At 57.4% G+C, this 26,110-nt stretch overlaps 1 protein-coding gene and 1 long non-coding RNA gene across 2 annotated transcripts; both read left to right on the plus strand.

The window, feature by feature from the left end:
* The first annotated feature begins 1,833 nt into the window (after positions 1–1,833).
* Positions 1,834–5,183, plus strand: LOC144942873 (uncharacterized). Its single transcript, XR_013639421.1, has 3 exons — positions 1,834–1,863; positions 2,837–2,947; positions 5,123–5,183. It is a non-coding gene; the product is annotated as an uncharacterized LOC144942873 (long non-coding RNA).
* An 83-nt stretch (positions 5,184–5,266) lies between these two features.
* GMNC (geminin coiled-coil domain containing) lies at positions 5,267–5,635 on the plus strand (the record flags this gene model as incomplete). The annotated part of the gene is made up of 2 exons (XM_078869468.1): positions 5,267–5,467; positions 5,504–5,635. Coding segments are annotated over 2 exons (333 nt in total), but the record flags the coding sequence as incomplete, so codon positions are not given.
* Between the last annotated feature and the right edge of the window lie 20,475 nt (positions 5,636–26,110).

Raw genomic sequence — 26,110 nt, forward strand, 5'->3', positions numbered from 1 at the left:
TTTCGCGGTTCGCAACCAGAGGCCACCCTGGTTAATACTGCGGCGGTGTGGTATTGACCACGCCGTCTGCTTCACTCGTGGGTGAACGTTAAAGATGCCGTGGCCTTATTTGGGAATAAGAGAATATGCCATTGTGTGCCGGTCCAAATTATTACAATGTGAAAATTACCAAGAAATATGAATTTAAAAAATGTTGTATTCTTAATGCCACATAGCAACATCGCCCCCTACTGCCAGACTATGCCCGCCTGTGATAACTATCCCTGGCGGGTATAACCTGGCACAAGTACACAATGTACCAATTATTATCACCACCATCACCCCCATCACCACCACCATCATCATAGTAATTTATCACCACACCCATCGCGTTCCCGCCACGAAGGGAGCCACTGCCGCGTTCGGGTCCCAGCCCAGGTGCGCACACTCAGGTGCCCCCCCCCCCACCCAATCCGCCCCCCACTCCCCCAGGGACCCCCTCTGCTCTGAACAAAGCGCGTGAGTTGCGGGAAGGGGGTGGGGGGGACAGGGAGGGGATAAAGCCCCGGTAGAGGGGTCCTACCCGGGCATATGGCCTCACCGACACGCCCCCCCGCAACCACCACATACACTCACCCCTCCCCCTTACCTCTGCCAATTAGTGCACGCGCTGACACCTGTGAGCGAGTCAATTACACCCCCCCCCGCCGTCCCGTCCACAACCCCCAAAATGTCTCGTAACCCCCCCCCCCTCGCACCTCCTCCCCCCCCACTCCCAAATTTTGTCAACAACCCTCCTCATCTTCTCCTCCCTGCCCCCCCCCCCCCACACACACACCTGGTCTGGAGGGGAGGAGGCTTGACCCCAACTTGACCCGAGCGCCGTGGCTTCCCTGACCCCGCTAACGGTGCCTCCCCGTGACCCCCCCCCACTACACCCCCCCCCCCCCACTACACCCCCCACTACACCCCCCCACTACACCCCCCCCACTACACGCCCCCCCACTACCCCCCCCCACTACACCCCCCCACTACACCCCCCCCACTACACCCCCCCACTACACCCCCCCCACTACACCCCCCCCACTACACCCCCCCCATACGCACCCCGTCCCCCCCCCCCGTGCTCCCCTGCATATCGCTCCACCCCCCCCCCCCCCATGATCCCTCCCCCACCCCCCTCCCCCCATTATTCCTCCCGCCTCAACCCGGTCTCCGCCCGCGCACCTGGAGCCGTATTCACGGGGGGTAGAGGGGGGCGCGTGGGGGGGTGGGGGTGAGAGCTGTGGGGGGGGGGGGGGGGCAGGGATGTCGCAGTGCGCATGCGCGGCGCTGTAGTCAGGTGAGCTATAAAAGGGCGCGCGGGGTGGAACCGGGAGAGACGCGGAGCTCGGATCCCGGCGGCTCCCATCTTGAACCCCCCCCCAAACCTCCCCCTGCTTCGCCTCACCCTTGATCCCCCCTGCTGCCCCCTCACCTCCTGCTCACCCCTGTTCCCCCCCTCACCCACCCCTGCCCCCCCTCACCCCTGCTCCCACCCCTGCTTCCACCATGCTCCCCCATCTCCCGCTATATCCCCTCTCCCCTTCTCCCTCTCATGCTCCTCTTTGTCCCCCTCCAGTTCCTCCTGCTCCCCACGACTTCCCTCTATCGCTTCTCTCCATCGCTCTGCTCCGCGTTGTTCCTCCCTCCCCTCCCAACTTTCCTTCGATGTTAACTCATCTCCCATGCCTCCCCCCGCCCCCTCCCCCCGACTCTAAACGCTCCATGTGATGTAACTCACCTCGCCCCCCCTCCCCTATCTCACCCCCCCCCCCCCGCCCCACAGGATGGAGTGGGGTCACACGCGCGCACCTGGGAGAGGAGCTGAACCGCAACAGCCAGGTGAGTGGGGGGGGGCTGGCATCACGTGGTTATTGATCGTGGTACCCATCCGGGTCCTTGGGGTACCCATCGTACTCGTGGTATCCATGGTGCCGATGGTGCCGAAGGTCCTCAAGGAACATAAGATACTCATCAAGACGATACCGATTTGTGCTCGTGGTATTGATAACACCGATGCCATCCGTGTTTGCGATGGTAGTGATGCTACTCATTGTACCGATTATCTGAGGATACCCGTGATACCCATGATACTGATGGTACTGATGCTATTGATGGTACTGACAACGCTGATGGTACCGATGCCACTCATGGTACCCGAGTGTACTGATGCTACCCATGGTGCCGATGATGCCCGTGGCGCTGAAGGGACTCGTGAATACGCCGTCGTATCCACGAGTGGAACTCGCCACGAAATTCACGCCATGGCATTCGTGAGGAGCACGCGGGGGCTGTGTCGATGTTTACCGCGCTCCCTGTTGTTGCTTTTCACGGCTTATACTCTTTGGTTTTTTCGGTGAAGTCACGTGGGTAGAAAGTAAAATAAATCACGACGTTTCGGGCGCAACACACGCGTCCATCATCAGGAGGGAAAGCGTGGTCTGCTGCTGATGCAAACTGTTTTAAACCCATTTCAAACCTTTGAAAACAGTCTGCATCAGCAGCAGGCCACGATTTCCCACCTGATGACGGACGCGTGTGTTGCGCCCGAAACGTCGTGATTTATTTTATTTTCTACCCACGTGACTTTACCGAAAGAACCAAAGAGTATGGATTCCTGCAGTCACCAAAGCTTCACATCAAGGTCATCACGGCTTGTTTACGCTGCTGCTGCTGCTGCTTGTTGTTGCTGTTGTTCGTGCTAGCGGGAACTGTTTACGGCTGTGATTGTTTGTGGTTGTTTACTCTTGCTCGTAGTGTTGTTGTGTGTTCTTGTTGTGCTCCTTGTTTACTATTCCTGTTGTTGTTGTTGTAGCTGAGGGCGCGTCTCGCCCGCACCGAGGAGGAGCTCGCGGGGCTGCGTCACGAGAACGCGCGACTCCGCGCCAGCGCCGCACACGCCCGCAGCCTCGAGCAGCAACTCTCGGTGGGGGCTCCCCCCCCCCCCCAGGCTCCCCCCCCCCCCGGCTCCCCCCCCCCCAGGCTCCCCCCCCCCCCCCCCCAGGCTCTTCCCCCCCCAGGCTCTTCCCCCCCCCCAGGCTCTTGCTCCCCCCCCCCCAGGCTCTTGCTCCCCCCCCCCCAGGCTCTTGCTCCCCCCCCCCCCAGGCTCTTGCTCCCCCCCCCCCAGGCTCTTGCTCCCCCCCCCCCAGGCTCTTGCTCCCCCCCCCCCAGGCTCTGGCTCCCCCCCCCCCCCAGGCTCCCCCCCCCCAGGCTCCCCCCCCCCAGGCTCCCCCCCCCCCCAGGCTCCCCCCCCCCCCAGGCTCCCCCCCCCCCCCAGGCTCCCCCCCCCCCCAGGCTCTTCGCCCCCCCCAGGCTCTTCGCCCCCCCCAGGCTCTTCGCCCCCCCCAGGCTCCCCCCCAGGCTCCCCCCCCCCCCCCCCCAGGCTCCCCCCCCCCCCGGCCCCCCCCCCCCAGGCCCCCCCCCCCCAGGCTTCCCCCCCCCCAGGCTCCCCCCCCCCCAGGCTCCCCCCCCCCCAGGCTCCCCCCCCCCCAGGCTCCCCCCCCCCCCCCAGGCTCCCCCCCCCCCAGGCTCCCCCCCCCCCAGGCTCCCACCCCCCAGGCTCCCCCCCCCCCCAGGCTCCCCCCCCCCCCCAGGCTCCCCCCCCCCCCCAGGCTCCCCCCCCCCCCCCAGGCTCCCCCCCCCCCCCCCCCCAGGCTCCCCCCCCCCCCAGGCTCCCCCCCCCCCCCCAGGCTCCCCCCCCCCCCCCCCCAGGCTCCCCCCCCCCCCCAGGCTCCCCCCCCCCCCCAGGCTCCCCCCCCCCCCAGGCTCCCCCCCCCCCCAGGCTCCCCCCCCCCCCCAGGCTCCCCCCCCCCCCAGGCTCCCCCCCCCCCCCAGGCTCCCCCCCCCCCCAGGCTCCCCCCCCCCCCAGGGCTCCCCCCCCCCAGGCTCCCCCCCCCCCCCAGGCTCCCCCCCCCCCCCCCAGGCTCCCCCCCCAGGCTCCCCCCCCAGGCTCCCCCCCCCAGGCTCCTCCCCCCCCAGGCTCCTCCCCCCCCCAGGCTCCCCCCCCCCCCCAGGCTCCCCCCCCCCCCAGGCTCCCCCCCCCCAGGCTCCCCCCCCCCCAGGCTCCCCCCCCCCCAGGCTCCCCCCCCCCAGGCTCCTCCCCCCCTCAGGCTCCCCCCCCCAGGCTCCCCCCCCCCAGGCTCCCCCCCCCCAGGCTCCCCCCCCCCCAGGCTCCCCCCCAGGCTCCCCCCCCCCCGATCCCCCTCCCCCAATCCCCCACCCCCCGATCCCCCACCTGATCCCTCCCCGATCCCTCCCCCCGATCTCCTCCCCACCCCCTGATCTCCCCCCGATTCCTCCCTCAGCCCTTATGATCTCCCATGACCCCCCACCTCCGACCCCCTCGATCACATCCCTACCCCCGTTCCCCCTACACTTCCTTCCCCCTCTGCATCCCCTGCTCCCCCCGTTTGCCCGACTCCCGCTCCACGGCTCCCCCAGTCGTGGGCCACGCCTCTGAACACCCAACGGGGATGGAGTGGAGAGGGAGACGCTGATCCCACATCCCCCCTCCCCCTCCCCCATCTCCCGCCTCTCTCAAGACACTTCTCCCTCCTTCATCGCCCCTCCCAAGTGCCCCCCCCCCTCTCTCCCCTCCATGTCCCTCCCTTACGTCTCTCCCTGCACCATCTCTCGCCCCACTCCCTCCTCCCCCCCTCCCTCCCCTCCCACCTGTCCCTCCCTCCCACCTGCTACCTCTCTCATCACACCTCCATCCCCCACACTCCCTCTGACATCACCTCTCCCCCCCCCCTCCCCCCTTGCAATCCCCGCTCCCCATTTCTCCCGCTCTCCTCTCTCCTCTCATTCCCATCTCTCACTTACCACCCACCCACCCGCTCACCTCCCACTATCTCATCAAATCTCCCTCACTCTCCCCTCTCAATCCCTCTCCCCCTCTCAATCCCCCCCCCCTCTCTCAATCCCCGCCCCCCCCTCTCTCAATCCCCCCCTCTCAACTCCTCCCCCTCTACCCCCTCTCTCTCTCAACCCCCCCTCTATCTCAACCCCCCCCTCTACCCCCCTCTCTACCCCCCCTCTCTCTCTACCCCCCCTTAACTCTCCCTCTCACCCCCCCCCCCTTCTCTCCGACCCCCCACAGCGGCTGCTCTCTGAGCGTGGAGCCGCGGCCCTGGGGAAGCGCTGCGCCGCGTGGAGCCCCGACAGCGCGAGACGGGGGCTCAAGACCCCCTTTGTGGGAGGGGGGCAGCAGCAGCAGCAGGGGTCCCTTCCCACCGCACTCACCCCCGTGACCCCCGCGACCCCCGGGCTCGCGTGGCCCCGAGTCCTACAGATCCTGGGACTCAAGGACCCCGACACGATCGACGCGGGCGGCGAAGGGGTCTCAGCGGGGTACGGCACCGGCGGCAAGCCGCCCCTCCTCTCCCCACCCTCCTCCCCCCCGCCGCCTCCCTGCTCCCCCCCGCCGCCTCCCTGCTCCCCCCTCGCCTCCGCCGACCCCCCCGCCGCCTCCGCCGACCCCCCCGCGTTCTACACGGCCGTGAGACATCACTCGACCGTGAAGACCCGGTCCTTCTCGCACGGACAAACCTTCACCGCGCGCGACGAGAGTGGGGGGTGGAGGTTTACGTGGGTCCCCCGCGCGGGGCCCTGATTCCACCCCCCTTCCCCGCCCCCCCTTCCCCGCCCCCCCCCAAACAAAGGGGACCCCCGCCGGAAGGGGGTCTCAGGAAAACGGGGTTCGTAGGGAATGCGGGGGGGGGGGGAAACAAATTACTGCCAACACTGCCACGTGCTCACTGCCGAAGAGGTCACGCACACGGTGACCCCCCCCCCCCCCGGTGCACCACACTACAAGCCAGACAAAGGTCCTCCGTGTAGCCTACACAGACTGGCGGGGCAAGTGCTGTAGGCGTGCGCCGTGACGGCACGCGAGGGGGGATGGGTGGCCAGCACCACGCCCGGCCGCCTTTTTTGTCTCCCCAACGCTGATGTTTACACACCGCAACCGGTATTCGTTTCAGGCTGAGTCGACCTACAGGAGGACCAGTACCGGTTTGAATATTCGCCACCGTTATTGGTGGCGCGCGGGAAACGAACTCGGGTCGCCGGTTTCAGAGCGCTGTGCGCGAACCACTACACCACCGCTCCTCCTCATCTCACAGAGATACGCACATCGGCACGCACGGTGGCGCCAAGCGAAAATAATTGGGGCCAACCTATTATCGGCCCGAACTCGGATCCTGATTAAAACTTTAAACGCTCGAGATTTTTTATAACACTACTAAAAAAAATAGTTGTAATTGTAGTCTATTTACTTAATTATTTGAAATAGCTGTGATGTGCGATTAAGTTATGTTGCTTGTGCAGTACTGTATATAATGTGTGTGGTCATGTGACTGCACACAAACACGACGTCTTGTTAGGGCCCCTGAACGGGCGAGCGTCACCTCGACACACACACAAAGATGTCCCGTATAGCCCTCGCAGACTGTTGGGGCAAGTGCTCTTAGCGAGCACCTATCACGGCCGGCACGGCACATGATGGGGTTGGGTGGTCAAGCACCATGCCCGGCCGCCTTTGACTCCCCAGTGCTGTGGGGCTTAATATACACCGTGACAGGTACTCGTTTGAGGCCGAGTCAACCTTGGGGAGGTGCAGAACAGGTTCAGATAATCGTCACCAGTGTTGGCCGTGAGCGGGAATTGAACCCGGGTCGCCGGGTTCATAGCGCAGCGCGCTAACCGCTACACAACCGCTCCCCACTATACACACAGACACAGACAAAGACATATCCAAACATACACGCATACAAAGATGCCCCGTATAGCCTTCATAGACTGCTGTTAGCGAACACCTATTAAGGATGGCGTTCACTCTCATATAGACACTCATATACCACTGCCAATCGCTTAGCGCGGGTCTCGTATGTATGTTGAACTTCTTTAGCACCGTACGTAGCCTATAGACTTGAATATAGATTCACTGACGCACATAGAGACCCAAAAACTTGCTTGGAGACCCATACTCACACAGAGACCCATAGACAGTCTCACAGACTAACAGATTAAACGACTGAGGGTTCAGTACATAGAGACCCACCGACTTAGACTTTGAGTTTGTGTAAGACCCATAGACTGTTACAGAGACCCATAAACTGGCACAGAGACCCATAGACTGACATAGAGACCCATAGACTGACATAGAGACCCATAGACTGACATAGAGACCCATAGACTGACATAGAGACTGACTGAGGGTTCGCGTGAGAGTTGGCGAGGTCAGAAAGTGACATTGGGCGATGGGAGAGGGGGTACGGCAGTCGATTGTAAATAAGCGAGGGGAGCGGGAGACGAGGTCAAACAAGTTTTGAGAACAAAGTCTTGTGTTTGCACTAAATAGTGGATGTGAGGGAGAGGTGATTGGGGGGGGGGGCGAGGTAGCAATTAACGAAAGGTGTAGATATTGAGGTGGGGGGGGGGTGGTTGATGGGGAAGCAGTGGAGGGTTTGAAACGGCTCAAGAGAAGCACTTAGTTTACAGGGACTTGGGAGTGAGATGGGCAGCTGCCGTGCTGTGATCCAGAGGTCGCCCGTTTGATCTCCAGGCGCGGCAGTGAGAACAACGCGGCAAATATCTACAACACCCCTCCAGCAGTAGAAATCGGTTAGAGCGCAGTTGATGGGACAGGTCGCGTGTGGTGATGGTGGGGTAGAGTGTGGGTAACTCACACCTCTTCTTCCAAGACGTCCGGCCATTGTGGAAGAGTAGGCCAAAACACCCCTGAGAAGAAGCGTGTTAATTTATTACAATTTATTTTATGTGGAGGGGGTGGGGGAGGTCTGATGAGAGCTGCCAAGCCAACTGGCAGTACACGTGGACTGTATCACTGCAGTACACGGATACTGTATCACTGCAGTACACGTGGACTGTATCACTGCAGTACACGGATACTGTATCACTGCAGTACACGTGGACTGTATCACTGCAGTACACGGATACTGTATCACTGCAGTACACGTGGACTGTATCACTGCAGTACACGGATACTGTATCACTGCAGTACACGGATACTGTAACACGACAGTACACGTGTACACACGCACAGTGCTTTGGTCAATACAAGTGGCAGGGTCAAGTTCATCGGAAAGGTCAGGTTCAAGGTCACAGCTGAGGTCAAGGTTGGGTCCGGGGAGACCCCCCCCTCCCACTGGCTCGAAAATACCCCTGTTGGGGCCGGGAGAGGGGGGTTACTCTTGGGATCGGTCCACCTTAGGGGGTAGAGGTTGACCCCAGGCGTCCCCCTAAAGTGAGGTTCCTGGAGGGGTCAACTCTGGGGTCAAATCCTCGCCCCCCCCCTCATCCCCAATCGCCCTCACCCACTTCTCCTCCCCCCGGGTCGTCACGTTTACAGTTCCACTGCGTGGATCAATCTGTGCGGAGTTGTCGTTGTTTTGTTGTTGTTTTGTAAACAATCCCACTTCGCGAGAAGAAGAGATTTGTGGTTGTCTTTTGAGCTGTGTAACAACTCCCCCCCCCCTGCCCATTAAACCCGTAGCGTGTACAGCGGCCTCGCGTCTCACAGCTCGGAGATGGGTGGGGGCGGTGAGGGGACGTGGGAGTGTGTGGCTGATTGTGAGCTCGTGTTTGTGTAGGTGCTAGCAAACAGCACTTGTCCCAACAGTCTGCGAAGGCTACACGGGGGATCTTTGTCTTTGTGTGTGCGTGCGACGTCGATTCCCGGCGCACGGATAACATAAACTGACGAATATCTGAACCAGTCCTGGGCCTCCCCTAGGTCGACTCAGCCTTAAATGAGCACATTGTGTGATGTATAAACATCGGCACTTGGGAAGACAAAGATGGCCGGGCATCGTGCTGGCCACTCACTACCTCGTGCCTGCCCTAATGGGTGCTCGCTAATTAGAACTTGTCCCAACAATCTGCAGAGGCTACAAGGGGTGTATTTGTCTGTGTGCGTGAGTGACTTTGCGCGTGCGATTGCGAATCAGTGGGTGAGTGTCGGGGTGCGTGTACGCGGTAGGAGAGTGCGTGGAGGGGGTAGAGTGAGATGAGAGGGGAGAGGTAGGGGAGTGCGTGGAGGGAGTAGAGTGAGATGAGATGGGAGAGGTAGGGGAGTGCGTGGAGGGGAGTAGAGTGAGATGAGAGGTGAGAGGTAGGAGAGTGCGTGGAGGAGAGTAGAGTGAGATGAGATGGGAGAGGTAGGAGAGTGCGTGGAGGGGAGTAGAGTGAGATGAGAGGTAGGAGAGTGCGTGGAGGGGAGTAGAGTGAGATGAGATGGGAGAGGTAGGGGTGTGCGTGGAGGGGAGTAGAGTGAGATGAGAGGTGAGAGGTAGGAGAGTGCGTGGAGGGGAGTAGAGTGAGATGAGCGGGGAGAGGTAGGAGAGTGCGTGGAGGGGAGTAAAGTGAGATGAGAGGGAAGATACAGGAGAGTGGAGGTGAGGACTATAGGCGTGCAGGTGAGGAGTGTAGGAGTACAGGTGAGGAGACGCGTGCGTTGGAACTCGGAAGCACTTGAGCCGTGAGGTCAGTGTTGATTGACGAGGGGTACGCGGGGGAGGGGGCGAGGGGGTGGGGAGTCCCCCCTCCCCGCCAACCCCTCACCCCGCCCCGCCCCCCCAGAGTTTACAGGTGGGAGGGAGGGGGGAGGGAGGGGGGAGGGAGGGTTACCTGTATCGGCTCGTGCTCACGAATCGTAACGCAGTCGTAAAAAAAACACAAAGAACCCCCTCCCCGCCAGGTGTGGGCCCGACAGGTGTAGCGGCTATCGCAGGCAGCACAGGTAGCACGGGAACCCCCCCCCCACACACACACGCCCCGCGCAAATATTAGCTCAGGTTTAAGGCTGCGTAGAGGGGGGGGGGGTGAGCGGGGGGTGCAGGAAGGGACAAACACCTGCGCTCCCGCGAGCCGTTACGCAGGGGGATCGACACCTGGACACCGCGTGAGGCCGCAGCGCGATTCCCACTGCACTGCCTGCACTGTCCATCACCACCCTGACTATCATCATCTCCACCATCATCACCATCCTCACCACTACCATCATCACCATGACCATCATCATCACCACTATCATCACCATCACCATCTCGACCATCCTCACCACTACCATGACCACTACCATCATCACCACCACCACCACCACCACCATCTCCACCATCTCCACCACCACTACCATGGTCATCACCACCACCATCTCCACCACCATCATCACCACCACCACCACCATCATAATCTCCACCACCATCATCATCATCTCCACCACCACCATCATCATCTCCACCACCATCATCATCATCTCCACCACCATCATCATCATCTCCACCACCATCATCATCATCTCCACCACCATCATCATCATCATCTCCACCATCACTAGCACCGTTGTGCAATGGTCAGCGCACCGGGCTTGCATTGCAGAGGTCGCCGGTTCGATTCGATTCGATCTCCAAGACGTCCGGCCAGCGTGGAAGAGTAGGCCAAGACATCATCTAGAGAGGAGCCCTCTTGGAGCTTCGCTCTAATCGAGGCGACTTAATCAGCATCGTCAAAGAGCAGCGATACGAATTTACAAACGTCTGCAAAAATCACAACCAGAATCCACGCACATGCACAATCCACGCACACGCACAATCCACGCACATGCACAAGCCACGCACATGCACAATCCACGCACACGCACAAGCCACGCACATGCACAATCCACGCACATGCACATGCACAAGCCACGCACATGCACAATCCACGCACACGCACAATCCACGCACACGCACAATCCACGCACACGCACAATCCACGCACACGCACAATCCACGCACACGCACAATCCACGCACACGCACAATCCACGCACACGCACAATCCACGCACAAGCCACGCACACGCACAATCCACGCGCATGCACAATCCACGCACATGCACAATCCACGCACACGCACAATCCACGCACACGCACAAGCCACGCGCATGCACAATCCACGCGCACGCACAAGCCACGAACATGCACAATCCACGCACACGCACAATCCACGCACACGCACAATCCACGCGCACGCACAAGCCACGCGCACGCACAATCCACGCGCACGCACAAGCCACGCGCACGCACAAGCCACGCGCACGCACAATCCACGCGCACGCACAAGCCACGCGCACGCACAAGCCACGCGCACGCACAAGCCACGCGCACGCACAAGCCACGCGCACGCACAATCCACGCGCACGCACAAGCCACGCGCACGCACAAGCCACGCGCACGCACAATCCACGCGCACGCACAAGCCACGCGCACGCACAATCCACGCGCACGCACAAGCCACGCGCACGCACAATCCACGCGCACGCACAAGCCACGCGCACGCACAAGCCACGCGCACGCACAATCCACGCGCACGCACAAGCCACGCGCACGCACAATCCACGCGCACGCACAAGCCACGCGCACGCACAAGCCACGCGCACGCACAAGCCACGCGCACGCACAAGCCACGCGCACGCACAAGCCACGCGCACGCACAAGCCACGCGCACGCACAATCCACGCGCACGCACAATCCACGCGCACGCACAAGCCACGCGCACGCACAATCCACGCGCACGCACAAGCCACGCGCACGCACAAGCCACGCGCACGCACAAGCCACGCGCACGCACAAGCCACGCGCACGCACAATCCACGCGCACGCACAATCCACGCGCACGCACAAGCCACGCGCACGCACAATCCACGCGCACGCACAAGCCACGCGCACGCACAAGCCACGCGCACGCACAATCCACGCGCACGCACAAGCCACGCGCACGCACAAGCCACGCGCACGCACAAGCCACGCGCACGCACAATCCACGCGCACGCACAAGCCACGCGCACGCACAAGCCACGCGCACGCACAAGCCACGCGCACGCACAAGCCACGCGCACGCACAAGCCACGCGCACGCACAAGCCACGCGCACGCACAAGCCACGCGCACGCACAATCCACGCGCACGCACAAGCCACGCGCACGCACAAGCCACGCGCACGCACAAGCCACGCGCACGCACAATCCACGCGCACGCACAAGCCACGCACACGCACAAGCCACGCGCACGCACAATCCACGCGCACGCACAAGCCACGCACATGCACAATCCACGCGCACGCACAATCCACGCGCACGCACAAGCCACGCACACGCACAAGCCACGCACATGCACAATCCACGCGCACGCACAAGCCACGCACACGCACAAGCCACGCACATGCACAATCCACGCGCACGCACAAGCCACGCACATGCACAATCCACGCACACGCACAATCCACGCACACGCACAAGCCACGCACACGCACAAGCCACTGCTGGACGAGTGCTCTGCTCGCATCCACCGCGTGGTCGTCCCCGCCCAAGCAGGCGGGAGTGCCTGGCCGTGAAGGGCCAAGTCGCCCACGTGGAAGGCCGACGATGCAGACGCAGCCTCCGACAGAACTTCCAACAACATCGGTCGCATTTCTGGGTGATTGGGCCAACGGCAACTCGCGGTGACACACGGACCGGCCGAACCGGTTACCTTAACACCGGTTAGGCCCCAGAACGAAAGCCGAATCCCAACCACTCATCCTTTCACTCACTCACTCATCTGTCCAACCACTAATATATCCAACCACTAATCTATCCATCCACTCATCTATTCAACCACTCATCTATCCAACCACTCATCTAACCAACCACTCATCTATCCAACCACTAATCTGTCCAACCACTAATATATCCAACCACTAATCTATCCATCCACTCATCTATTCAACCACTCTCCCACTCGTCTATTCACCCACTGAAATAATCAACAATTCACCAACTCATCTATTCAACTACTGGTCTAATCAACCACAAACAAGGCAAAAGTGAGGAGTTGCCGAAATGAGCATCGAGGCATTGTTCCTCATTTGCTGTTTATAGCCAAGATCCAGCGGTGGAAATTCCACATTCCTATGGCAGGAGGCAGTACTCTCTCCTCGATGTAACCACACTCAACCCACTCATCGCGGGGAGGGACTCGATAAGAAGCCGGTAATTAGTGTCACGTGACCAATTAATAATAATGATGGCTTCACTCGCTGATGATCTCTAATGACAACGAGCCCCCCAACTCCTCCTTCCCCACCGTGAGGTGAGATTCGCTCGCCCAGTGTTGCAATGCGCTCGCTCCAGGTGAGAGTCAAAGGGAGAGTTGCCGGGGAGATGTGAGGAGGGAGTTCGTGTGCGAGGGTGTGTGTGTGTGTGTGTCATTGTGTGTGAGTACGTGTGTGTGTGTGTGTGTCATTGTGTGTGAGTACGTGTGTGTGTGTGTGTCATTGTGTGTGAGTACGTGTGTGTGTGTGTCATTGTGTGTGAGTACGTGTGTGTGTGTGTGTCATTGTGTGTGAGTACGTGTGTGTGTGTGTGTGTGTCATTGTGTGTGAGTACGTGTGTGTGTGTGTGTCATTGTGTGTGAGTACGTGTGTGTGTGTGTCATTGTGTGTGAGTACGTGTGTGTGTGTGTGTCATTGTGTGTGAGTACGTGTGTGTGTGTGTGTCATTGTGTGTGAGTACGTGTGTGTGTGTGTGTCATTGTGTGTGAGTACGTGTGTGTGTGTCATTGTGTGTGAGTACGTGTGTGTGTGTGTGTCATTGTGTGTGAGTACGTGTGTGTGTGTGTCATTGTGTGTGAGTACGTGTGTGTGTGTGTCATTGTGTGTGAGTACGTGTGTGTGTGTGTGTCATTGTGTGTGAGTACGTGTGTGTGTGTGTGTGTGTCATTGTGTGTGAGTACGTGTGTGTGTGTGTGTCATTGTGTGTGAGTACGTGTGTGTGTGTGTGTGTGTGTCATTGTGTGTGAGTATGTGTGTGTGTGTGTCATTGTGTGTGAGTACGTGTGTGTGTGTCATTGTGTGTGAGTACGTGTGTGTGTGTGTGTCATTGTGTGTGAGTACGTGTGTGTGTGTGTGTGTGTCATTGTGTGTGAGTACGTGTGTGTGTGTGTGTCATTGTGTGTGAGTACGTGTGTGTGTGTGTGTGTCATTGTGTGTGAGTACGTGTGTGTGTGTGTCATTGTGTGTGAGTATGTGTGTGTGTGTGTGTCATTGTGTGTGAGTACGTGTGTGTGTGTGTCATTGTGTGGGAGTACGTGTGTGTGTGTGTCATTGTGTGTGAGTACGTGTGTGTGTGTGTGTGTCATTGTGTGTGAGTACGTGTGTGTGTGTCATTGTGTGTGAGTACGTGTGTGTGTGTGTGTACGTGTGTGTGTGTGTGTGCACAGGTGATGACTTGCATTTGTTTGTGATTAGTGTGCGAGTGCGTGCGCTGCGAACCCGCCAGGGACCCGGGTTCGATTCCCTCTCACGGCCACCAACACCGGTGACGATTATCTGAACCGGTCCTAAGCCTCCTCTAGGTAGACTCGGCCTCAAATGAGTACCTGTTAGCGGCGTGTAAAGATCGCCACTGGGGAGACAAAGGCGGCCGGCGCGTGGGCTGGCCAACCACTTACCTCGTGTGCCGTGGCTAACAGCACTTGCCCCAAGAAGCCTGCCCTGCCTTCACGGGGGATCTTTGCCTTTATCTGGGTATAATGTGCCTGCGGATGTGTGCGTGGTTATTCTATTTGTATGGGTGTGTGTCTCATATAGGTGGACTCGGCCTAAAATGAGTTACCTGTTAGCGGTCGGCCTAAAATGAGTTACCTGTTAGCGGTCGGCCTAAAATTAGTTACCTGTTCGTGGTGTGTACACATAGCCGTCGGGGAGACAAAGGCGGTCGGGCGTGGTTCCTGCCACCCACCCCCACGTGTACCCGTGTCGGCCTTCACGAGTGTTACTCGCTAACAGCACAGGTTACACGGGGGGGGGGGGGTGGGGGTCGTGTGTTGTGTTTGTTTGTAAGCCTGCAATGTGGTTGTTTGCGCTCGTGTGTGTGATTAAGTTTATGTGCGCGCGTGTGGGCGTGTGTGCGTAACGGAGTATGGGTATGCGCGAGTGTATGTGTGAGCACGTGTGCTTTACACGAGTGAGTGAGTGCGTGCGTGCAAGTGCCTTTGTGCGTGAGCGTGTGTCTGTGTGTCCGGTACGGGCGGTGTCAAGATCGTCCTCCGTGGAGGAGGCTCGTGATGGACGCGTCTAATGACCGGGCAGTTGGAGGCAGTCGCCCTCCAGTAACAACGGAGGGTGGCAGAGGAGCGACACTCACAACAACGAGCGCAGCGCCGGGTGGCTAAAACGTCAGTCATCTCAGTCAGTCGACCCATGGCACCCGAGTCTGTTCCGTGACGTCCTGCCAGAGAGCCTTCGACACTTCACGTGGCCTCAGAGTGCACCTAGCCTGGCACAGGCGCCGCGTTGTTGTTGGGGAGCGACTGCGCTGTGGTTATGGCGCAGCCCGAGTTCGATTCCCGCTCACCGCGAACACCAGCGACAGATACCTGATCCAGTTATGGGCCTCCGCTAGGCCGACTCAGCCTTAAATGAGTACCTGGTGCGGTGTGTAAACATCGCCGCTGGGGAGACGAAGGCGGCCATGCGTGGTGTTGGCCACTCACCCCCTTCGTGTGCCGTGCCGGCTTTCATAGGTGCTCGCTAGCAGCACTTTCCCCAACAGTTAGTTAAGGCTATACGGGGAATCTTTGTCTTTGTGTGTAGGCTTATGTGCAATGCACTCTTCATTCACACCCAGTTCCTCCTCCTCCGATGTTTTTTTTCTCCGAGATCCTCTTCCCCATGATACGTCCCCATTTTCTTGAACCTCCATTCCACCCCCCCCCCCATTCCACCACCCCCCCCCATTCCACCACCCCCCCCCCATTCCACCCCCCCCCCATTCCACCACCCCCCCCCCCATTCCACCACCACCCCCCCCCCCATTCCACCCCACCCCCATTCCACCACCCCCCCCCCATTCCACCACCCCCCCCCCATTCCACCACCCCCCCCCCCATTCCACCACCCCCCCCCCCCATTCCACCCCCACCCCATTCCACCACCCCCCCCCATTCTACTCCCCCCCCCCCTATTCCACCACCCCCCCCCCCCCTATTCCACCACCCCCCCACTCCACCACCCCTATCCCTCCAGCCCCGTACCCCTATCCCTGTGGTCCCCTGTACCCCTATCCCGGTAGCGCAAGGTGGGGGCGGGGTGGGGGCGGGGAGGGGTCGTCTGTGGGCTGGTTCCGTCACCCCCCCCCCCCCCCCCCAGGGCGCGGTAACGCGTGGCGCAAACACAGCCACTTCATGGCTTTGCTCAGCTGTTCTCACGTTTATGACGCCACGGCGGAGTCGCGGGGGGGGGGGAGTGGGGGGGAGTGGGGGGTGGAGTGGGGGTTGTGGAGTGGGGGGGGGCTCCGCTACGCAGGAATGCGCCGAGGGAGGGAGGAGGGTAAACAGCGACACGGGCAAGGTCTCGGCCTCCCTGCCCCCCACGACGCCCCCCACCCCCACCCTCCCCCCCACCTCTCCCCCCCACCTCTCCCCCCACTCCCACGGTCACCGAGGCCGCACCTGACCGAGCGCAATGGATGGAGCTGTGATTTATTTATCATCAAAATATAGTAGTAGGTTTTTACCCTTTCAGCTGGTACAAAAACTGACACCTTTATATAAGGCATCATGTTTACAATAACCACAACACAAGCAGTCAAAATGCAAACAAAAAGAAACAACTCTGATGATGATAATGATGATTTGCACTGTCCTTGAAGTTGATTGGTCCACACCCGAGACAGCTTTTCTTAGAGCCTAGTCTCCATTGGTGTTGGACCAGATGACGCCAAAAGGCGATTACTATTCATCATCATATCAGCAGCAGCAGCGGCCGTGGTCAATCCACTGCTGGATGATGAAGGCCTCCCCATGTCGCCGCAGCCGCCGCCACCACCTCTCCCGATCCGCGCCGACTCCGTCGCTCCGTCTCCTGAGCGGGCGTCGTCCTCCCGGGCGCATTCCGTCCCCTGGCTGCCAGCTCCATCGTGGCATCGTCCCCTGTGGCAGTGACGCGTCCTACCCTGCCCCCCCCCCCCATAATCTAATTGATATTTATATCTCATCGACATTTCTAGATCGATAACTCATTTCATTAGAACTGCGGTTCGTTTGTTGTCTCCCCCGGACCCCTCCCTGCCCACACCTCCGATGAGCGCGGTTGGCTACGTTCAAAATGCTGACAGATCTCGGTACAGACAACACCAGTGCCACCCGAACACCGACGCCAATTCGGGACTGGTGGCAACTCGGGCTGATGGATGAATGAGCGTGGCGAGTTCGCGAGCAACTTGGCCAGTGGATGAGAGGGTGGGCGAGTGGGAAGGTTGCCACCTGTTCGGGTCAAGCCCTACCACCTACTTGCCCACTTTCATGGCATTATTTTGGTGATTTCGAAAAGTGTACTGGTTTAGCCATGTTTGTTTGTTGTAGTACAGAGTTAGACTGATGACCTTAATCTAAGTTGTCTTGTTGTTGTTTGACTTGCATCCCACTGGGATTTTTGCACGCAGCGTTGGTGTACGGTGTTTTTTTCTGCAATATTTTGCTGTTTTTTCTTGGATTTTCTGTTTGCACTCTATTCACGTTAAGATGTTTTTTTGTTCATGTTTTTGTTTGTTGCGATTGCACCCGATTCAAGAGCCGAATGGCTCACAGGGCTATACCTAATAAATGAACTTGAACTCAACAAGCAACACTGGACATCACACACACCTAGAGCGCCTTCACTCGAGGCGATTGATGATACAAAACGGTGACACAATAGAATGATTTAGGGGGCCTGCTACTAAGACCGAGGAATGAGTGACAGCGATAGGGGGTACTGAGGGATCACGAAAGAGTCGGGGAGGGACGGGAAGGAGTGGAAGGGCGAGAGAGGGGGTAGGGGAAGGGCACGGGTGATGGAGAAGATGGTGAGGCTCTGAGGAACGGGAGGAGGCTAAGGAGAGGGGACTTGCTTCATGTACGGTCTAAACGATGCCTTTTACCACCCCAGGGTTCTCTAATCCGCGTGGCCCTCGGTACCTCAATGCACCCCCAGGCGCGCGTCTCTCCGAGCTTTTGCGCTCACCGATTCCACTTTCCTGAGTGTCGCAGCAGACCGATGCGGCCATCCCCACTCTGCCATAGCTGGGAACGACCCATACACAGACCCCGTTGACATCACACCGTGTCTATCACGTGCGAATGTCGATCATTTGCCGGGCAGTGGACGGCTATGCACGTGGCCTATGCACTCTGTCCCACAAAGAAGGGACGGATTATATCAGTCCACACTTTGCGGGACTGCGGGTATCTGGTGGTGGGAGTTGCGCGACATGCGCGAGTGTGCGGTGATCCATCCAACCCTCGAAGCTAACCTCCACAGCACGGTTGAGTACGTACGGTGCGAAAGAAGTTTCAACAGACAGCGCATAACATACACAGCGCCGGACCACAGGCTGGCTACGAGCAGCAGCAGCAGCGTGGCCACCACGGCGACGGTGGCGTTCGAGCCGCGGTTTGGGGGGCCAATGTCGGCCCCCCCGGAGCTCGACGAACCCTCCCCGCGGCAGCCACGCTCACATCGACGGAGAGACGCGACGTCGTCGGCCCGTGCGTCCAACGCGGCGGTCGGTGATGCCGCTGCCGCCGCCGCCGCTGCGTTTGGCGGTGGACACACGCGAATAATGGGCGACGTTTCAGGAAATGCCCCTTTTCAAATGAAGGGCCATTGAAGAAGGGTCATTGCCAGAAACGTCGCATGCGTTTTGACTTTGAAGGCGGCCTAGTTGAATAGACCAGGGCTCGTGTGTCTAGCTAGTGAGATAGACCAGGGCTAGTGACTAGCTAGTGAGATAGACCAGGGCTAGAGTGACTAGCTAGTGAGATAGACCAGGGCTAGAGTGACTAGCGAGTGAGATAGACCAGGGCTAGAGTGACTAGCTAGTGAGATAGACCAGGGCTAGAGTGACTAGCGAGTGAGATAGACCAGGGCTAGAGTGACTAGCTAGTGGGATAGACCAGGGCTAGAGTGACTAGCTAGTGAGATAGACCAGGGCTAGAGTGACTAGCGAGTGAGATAGACCAGGGCTAGTGACTAGCTAGTGAGATAGACCAGGGCTAGAGTGACTAGCTAGTGAGATAGACCAGGGCTAGAGTGACTAGCTAGTGAGATAGACCAGGGCTAGAGTGACTAGCTAGTGGGATAGACCAGGGCTAGAGTGACTAGCTAGTGAGATAGACCAGGGCTAGAGTGACTAGCTAGTGAGATAGACCAGGGCTAGAGTGACTAGCTAGTGAGATAGACCAGGGCTAGAGTGACTAGCTAGTGGGATAGACCAGGGCTAGAGTGACTAGCTAGTGAGATAGACCAGGGCTAGAGTGACTAGCTAGTGGGATAGACCAGGGCTAGAGTGACTAGCTAGTGAGATAGACCAGGGCTAGAGTGACTAGCTAGTGAGATAGACCAGGGCTAGAGTGACTAGCTAGTGGGATAGACCAGGGCTAGTGACTAGCTAGTGAGATAGACCAGGGCTAGAGTGACTAGCTAGTGGGATAGACCAGGGCTAGAGTGACTAGCTAGTGAGATAGACCAGGGCTAGAGTGACTAGCTAGTGAGATAGACCAGGGCTAGAGTGACTAGCTAGTGAGATAGACCAGGGCTAGAGTGACTAGCTAGTGAGATAGACCAGGGCTAGAGTGACTAGCTAGTGAGATAGACCAGGGCTAGAGTGACTAGCTAGTGGGATAGACCAGGGCTAGAGTGACTAGCTAGTGAGATAGACCAGGGCTAGAGTGACTAGCTAGTGAGATAGACCAGGGCTAGTGACTAGCTAGTGGGATAGACCAGGGCTAGAGTGACTAGCTAGTGAGATAGACCAGGGCTAGAGTGACTAGCTAGTGAGATAGACCAGGGCTAGAGTGACTAGCTAGTGGGATAGACCAGGGCTAGAGTGACTAGCTAGTGAGATAGACCAGGGCTAGTGACTAGCTAGTGAGATAGACCAGGGCTAGAGTGACTAGCTAGTGAGATAGACCAGGGCTAGTGACTAGCTAGTGAGATAGACCAGGGCTAGAGTGACTAGCTAGTGGGATAGACCAGGGCTAGAGTGACTAGCTAGTGGGATAGACCAGGGCTAGAGTGACTAGCTAGTGAGATAGACCAGGGCTAGAGTGACTAGCTAGTGGGATAGACCAGGGCTAGAGTGACTAGCTAGTGAGATAGACCAGGGCTAGAGTGACTAGCTAGTGAGATAGACCAGGGCTAGAGTGACTAGCTAGTGGGATAGACCAGGGCTAGAGTGACTAGCTAGTGAGATAGACCAGGGCTAGAGTGACTAGCTAGTGGGATAGACCAGGGCTAGTGACTAGCTAGTGAGATAGACCAGGGGCTAGAGTGACTAGCTAGTGGGATAGACCAGGGCTAGAGTGACTAGCTAGTGGGATAGACCAGGGCTAGAGTGACTAGCTAGTGAGATAGACCAGGGCTAGAGTGACTAGCTAGTGAGATAGACCAGGGCTAGAGTGACTAGCTAGTGGGATAGACCAGGGCTAGAGTGACTAGCTAGTGAGATAGACCAGGGCTAGAGTGACTAGCTAGTGGGATAGACCAGGGCTAGTGACTAGCTAGTGAGATAGACCAGGGCTAGAGTGACTAGCTAGTGGGATAGACCAGGGCTAGAGTGACTAGCTAGTGAGATAGACCAGGGCTAGAGTGACTAGCTAGTGAGATAGACCAGGGCTAGAGTGACTAGCTAGTGGGATAGACCAGGGCTAGAGTGACTAGCTAGTGAGATAGACCAGGGCTAGAGTGACTAGCTAGTGGGATAGACCAGGGCTAGTGACTAGCTAGTGAGATAGACCAGGGCTAGAGTGACTAGCTAGTGGGATAGACCAGGGCTAGAGTGACTAGCTAGTGAGATAGACCAGGGCTAGAGTGACTAGCTAGTGAGATAGACCAGGGCTAGAGTGACTAGCTAGTGAGATAGACCAGGGCTAGAGTGACTAGCTAGTGGGATAGACCAGGGCTAGAGTGACTAGCTAGTGAGATAGACCAGGGCTAGAGTGACTAGCTAGTGAGATAGACCAGGGCTAGAGTGACTAGCTAGTGGGATAGACCAGGGCTAGAGTGACTAGCTAGTGAGATAGACCAGGGCTAGAGTGACTAGCTAGTGGGATAGACCAGGGCTAGAGTGACTAGCTAGTGAGATAGACCAGGGCTAGAGTGACTAGCTAGTGAGATAGACCAGGGCTAGAGTGACTAGCTAGTGGGATAGACCAGGGCTAGAGTGACTAGCTAGTGAGATAGACCAGGGCTAGAGTGACTAGCTAGTGAGATAGACCAGGGCTAGAGTGACTAGCTAGTGAAATAGACCAGGGCTAGAGTGACTAGCTAGTGAGATAGACCAGGGCTAGAGTGACTAGCTAGTGAGATAGACCAGGGCTAGAGTGACTAGCTAGTGAGATAGACCAGGGCTAGAGTGACTAGCTAGTGAGATAGACCAGGGCTAGAGTGACTAGCTAGTGGGATAGACCAGGGCTAGAGTGACTAGCTAGTGAGATAGACCAGGGCTAGAGTGACTAGCTAGTGGGATAGACCAGGGCTAGAGTGACTAGCTAGTGAGATAGACCAGGGCTAGTGACTAGCTAGTGAGATAGACCAGGGCTAGAGTGACTAGCTAGTGGGATAGACCAGGGCTAGAGTGACTAGCTAGTGAGATAGACCAGGGCTAGTGACTAGCTAGTGAGATAGACCAGGGCTAGAGTGACTAGCTAGTGGGATAGACCAGGGCTAGAGTGACTAGCTAGTGAGATAGACCAGGGCTAGTGACTAGCTAGTGAGATAGACCAGGGCTAGAGTGTCTAGCTAGTGAGATAGACCAGGGCTAGAGTGACTAGCTAGTGAAATAGACCAGGGCTAGAGTGACTAGCTAGTGAGATAGACCAGGGCTAGAGTGACTAGCTAGTGAGATAGACCAGGGCTAGAGTGACTAGCTAGTGAAATAGACCAGGGCTAGAGTGACTAGCTAGTGGGATAGACCAGGGCTAGAGTGACTAGCTAGTGGGATAGACCAGGGCTAGTGACTAGCTAGTGAGATAGACCAGGGCTAGAGTGACTAGCTAGTGAGATAGACCAGGGCTAGAGTGACTAGCTAGTGAGATAGACCAGGGCTAGAGTGACTAGCTAGTGAGATAGACCAGGGCTAGAGTGACTAGCTAGTGGGATAGACCAGGGCTAGAGTGACTAGCTAGTGGGATAGACCAGGGCTAGAGTGACTAGCTAGTGGGATAGACCAGGGCTAGAGTGACTAGCTAGTGAGATAGACCAGGGCTAGAGTGACTAGCTAGTGGGATAGACCAGGGCTAGAGTGACTAGCTAGTGAAATAGACCAGGGCTAGAGTGACTAGCTAGTGAGATAGACCAGGGCTAGAGTGACTAGCTACTGAGATAGACCAGGGCTAGAGTGACTAGCTAGTGGGATAGACCAGGGCTAGAGTGACTAGCTAGTGGGATAGACCAGGGCTAGAGTGACTAGCTAGTGAAATAGACCAGGGCTAGAGTGACTAGCTAGTGAGACAGACCAGGGCTAGAGTGACTAGCTAGTGAGATAGACCAGGGCTAGAGTGACTAGCTAGTGAGATAGACCAGGGCTAGAGTGACTAGCTAGTGGGATAGACCAGGGCTAGAGTGACTAGCTAGTGAGATAGACCAGGGCTAGAGTGACTAGCTAGTGAGATAGACCAGGGCTAGAGTGACTAGCTAGTGAGATAGACCAGGGCTAGAGTGACTAGCTAGTGGGATAGACCAGGGCTAGAGTGACTAGCTAGTGGGATAGACCAGGGGCTAGAGTGACTAGCTAGTGGGATAGACCAGGGCTAGAGTGACTAGCTAGTGAGATAGACCAGGGCTAGAGTGACTAGCTAGTGAGATAGACCAGGGCTAGAGTGACTAGCTAGTGAGATAGACCAGGGCTAGAGTGACTAGCTAGTGGGATAGACCAGGGCTAGAGTGACTAGCTAGTGAGATAGACCAGGGCTAGAGTGACTAGCTAGTGAGATAGACCAGGGCTAGAGTGACTAGCTAGTGAGATAGACCAGGGCTAGAGTGACTAGCTAGTGGGATAGACCAGGGCTAGAGTGACTAGCTAGTGAGATAGACCAGGGCTAGAGTGACTAGCTAGTGAGATAGACCAGGGCTAGAGTGACTAGCTAGTGGGATAGACCAGGGCTAGAGTGACTAGCTAGTGGGATAGACCAGGGCTAGAGTGACTAGCTAGTGGGATAGACCAGGGCTAGAGTGACTAGCTAGTGGGATAGACCAGGGCTAGAGTGACTAGCTAGTGAGATAGACCAGGGCTAGAGTGACTAGCTAGTGAGATAGACCAGGGCTAGAGTGACTAGCTAGTGGGATAGACCAGGGCTAGAGTGACTAGCTAGTGAGATAGACCAGGGCTAGTGACTAGCTAGTGAGATAGACCAGGGCTAGTGACTAGCTAGTGAGATAGACCAGGGCTAGAGTGACTAGCTAGTGGGATAGACCAGGGCTAGAGTGACTAGCTAGTGAGATAGACCAGGGCTAGAGTGACTAGCTAGTGAGATAGAACAGGGCTAGAGTGACTAGCTAGTGGGATAGACCAGGGCTAGTGACTAGCTAGTGAGATAGACCAGGGCTAGAGTGACTAGCTAGTGAGATAGACCAGGGCTAGTGACTAGCTAGTGAGATAGACCAGGGCTAGTGACTAGCTAGTGAGATAGACCAGGGCTAGTGACTAGCTAGTGAGATAGACCAGGGCTAGAGTGACTAGCTAGTGGGATAGACCAGGGCTAGAGTGACTAGCTAGTGAGATAGACCAGGGCTAGAGTGACTAGCTAGTGAGATAGAACAGGGCTAGAGTGACTAGCTAGTGGGATAGACCAGGGCTAGTGACTAGCTAGTGAGATAGACCAGGGCTAGAGTGACTAGCTAGTGAGATAGACCAGGGCTAGAGTGACTAGCTAGTGAGATAGACCAGGGCTAGTGACTAGCTAGTGAGATAGACCAGGGCTAGAGTGACTAGCTAGTGGGATAGACCAGGGCTAGAGTGACTAGCTAGTGAGATAGACCAGGGCTAGTGACTAGCTAGTGAGATAGACCAGGGCTAGAGTGACTAGCTAGTGAGATAGACCAGGGCTAGAGTGACTAGCTAGTGAGATAGACCAGGGCTAGAGTGACTAGCTAGTGGGATAGACCAGGGCTAGAGTGACTAGCTAGTGAGATAGACCAGGGCTAGTGACTAGCTAGTGAGATAGAACAGGGCTAGAGTGACTAGCTAGTGGGATAGACCAGGGCTAGAGTGACTAGCTAGTGAGATAGACCAGGGCTAGAGTGACTAGCTAGTGAGATAGACCAGGGCTAGAGTGACTAGCTAGTGAGATAGACCAGGGCTAGAGTGACTAGCTAGTGGGATAGACCAGGGCTAGAGTGACTAGCTAGTGAGATAGACCAGGGCTAGAGTGACTAGCTAGTGGGATAGACCAGGGCTAGAGTGACTAGCTAGTGAGATAGACCAGGGCTAGAGTGACTAGCTAGTGGGATAGACCAGGTCTAGTGACTAGCTAGTGAGATAGACCAGGGCTAGAGTGACTAGCTAGTGGGATAGACCAGGGCTAGAGTGACTAGCTAGTGAGATAGACCAGGGCTAGAGTGACTAGCTAGTGAGATAGACCAGGTCTAGTGACTAGCTAGTGGGATAGACCAGGGCTAGAGTGACTAGCTAGTGAGATAGACCAGGGCTAGAGTGACTAGCTAGTGGGATAGACCAGGGCTAGAGTGACTAGCTAGTGGGATAGACCAGGGCTAGAGTGACTAGCTAGTGGGATAGACCAGGGCTAGAGTGACTAGCTAGTGAGATAGACCAGGGCTAGAGTGACTAGCTAGTGGGATAGACCAGGTCTAGTGACTAGCTAGTGAGATAGACCAGGGCTAGAGTGACTAGCTAGTGGGATAGACCAGGGCTAGAGTGACTAGCTAGTGAGATAGACCAGGGCTAGAGTGACTAGCTAGTGAGATAGACCAGGTCTAGTGACTAGCTAGTGGGATAGACCAGGGCTAGAGTGACTAGCTAGTGAGATAGACCAGGGCTAGAGGTCTCGGCACGAAGCCTGCGCCGCCACTCGCCGTGGCTCCACATCGCCCCCCCGTGGCCCGACCCGGCACTGCCCCGACACAGGCGGCACGGAGCTCACGGCTCACGCGACACCAAGGGTGGCACAGTCGGGTGTTTTACAATCGGGTTTAATTGTCTTTTTATATTAAACCCGATCATCTGAGATTGGGAGAAATCCGGTTTAACTGGTTATAATTGCAGAACCGCACTTCGACAACTTCTCAGCGATGGGCTTCATCCATTCCAAGCTAAGGAACTCACTGGCGCCCACGATTGTGGAGAAGCTCGTGTTCATCAAGACCAACCTGCCCGCTGCATTCTACGACTACCCCGTGCCCGACGGCCCCCCGAGTACGATAGCAGCACCGACGAGGAAGCAGCCTAAGCCTTGGATCAGAGTTTCGTATTCATTAAACCAGGTTTTAATTCCCCGAAATCGGGTTTAATTGTATTAAAGAAAAAACCCGATGCCTGCCGCTGGAAAAATCGTTTTTTTACCACCCATGCGCAACAGACCACTTACACCTTTATCATGGGACCTCCTTTGCCAGTACCAGAATATGAGAATAGGTTTTTCCCCTTTTTTCTGGCAACAAAACAGGTGTGTTAAGATGTTAAAACACCAAACTGAAACCTTTTACAAGGAATCATGTTACTGCATTAACCACAATGCTTGTGGTCAGAAAACATACTCTGATAACATATGCATCTTCTTTGAAACTGATTGGTCCACACCAGAGACAGCTTTCTTTCAAGCCTCGTCTCAAACGGAGTTAGACCAGAAGACGCCACCAGGCTCCAAAAGGGGAGACGGTGGTCGTCACCTCTCGCAGCCGCGGACCGCTACAGGGCAGAGATGACCATCGAGAGACGAGAGCGAGTGTGGTGGAGATCACCGAGCCCGGCGGAGCTCACGTTTTACTCGTGACAAAGTTCACGACGACGACGACATTAACAGCACGCAGACAAAACGGCACTGATCGTGATCGA

The sequence above is a fragment of the Lampetra fluviatilis genome, chromosome 28 (assembly GCF_964198595.1).
Source record: "Lampetra fluviatilis chromosome 28, kcLamFluv1.1, whole genome shotgun sequence".
In the NCBI taxonomy this organism is placed as follows: Eukaryota; Metazoa; Chordata; class Hyperoartia; order Petromyzontiformes; family Petromyzontidae; genus Lampetra; species Lampetra fluviatilis.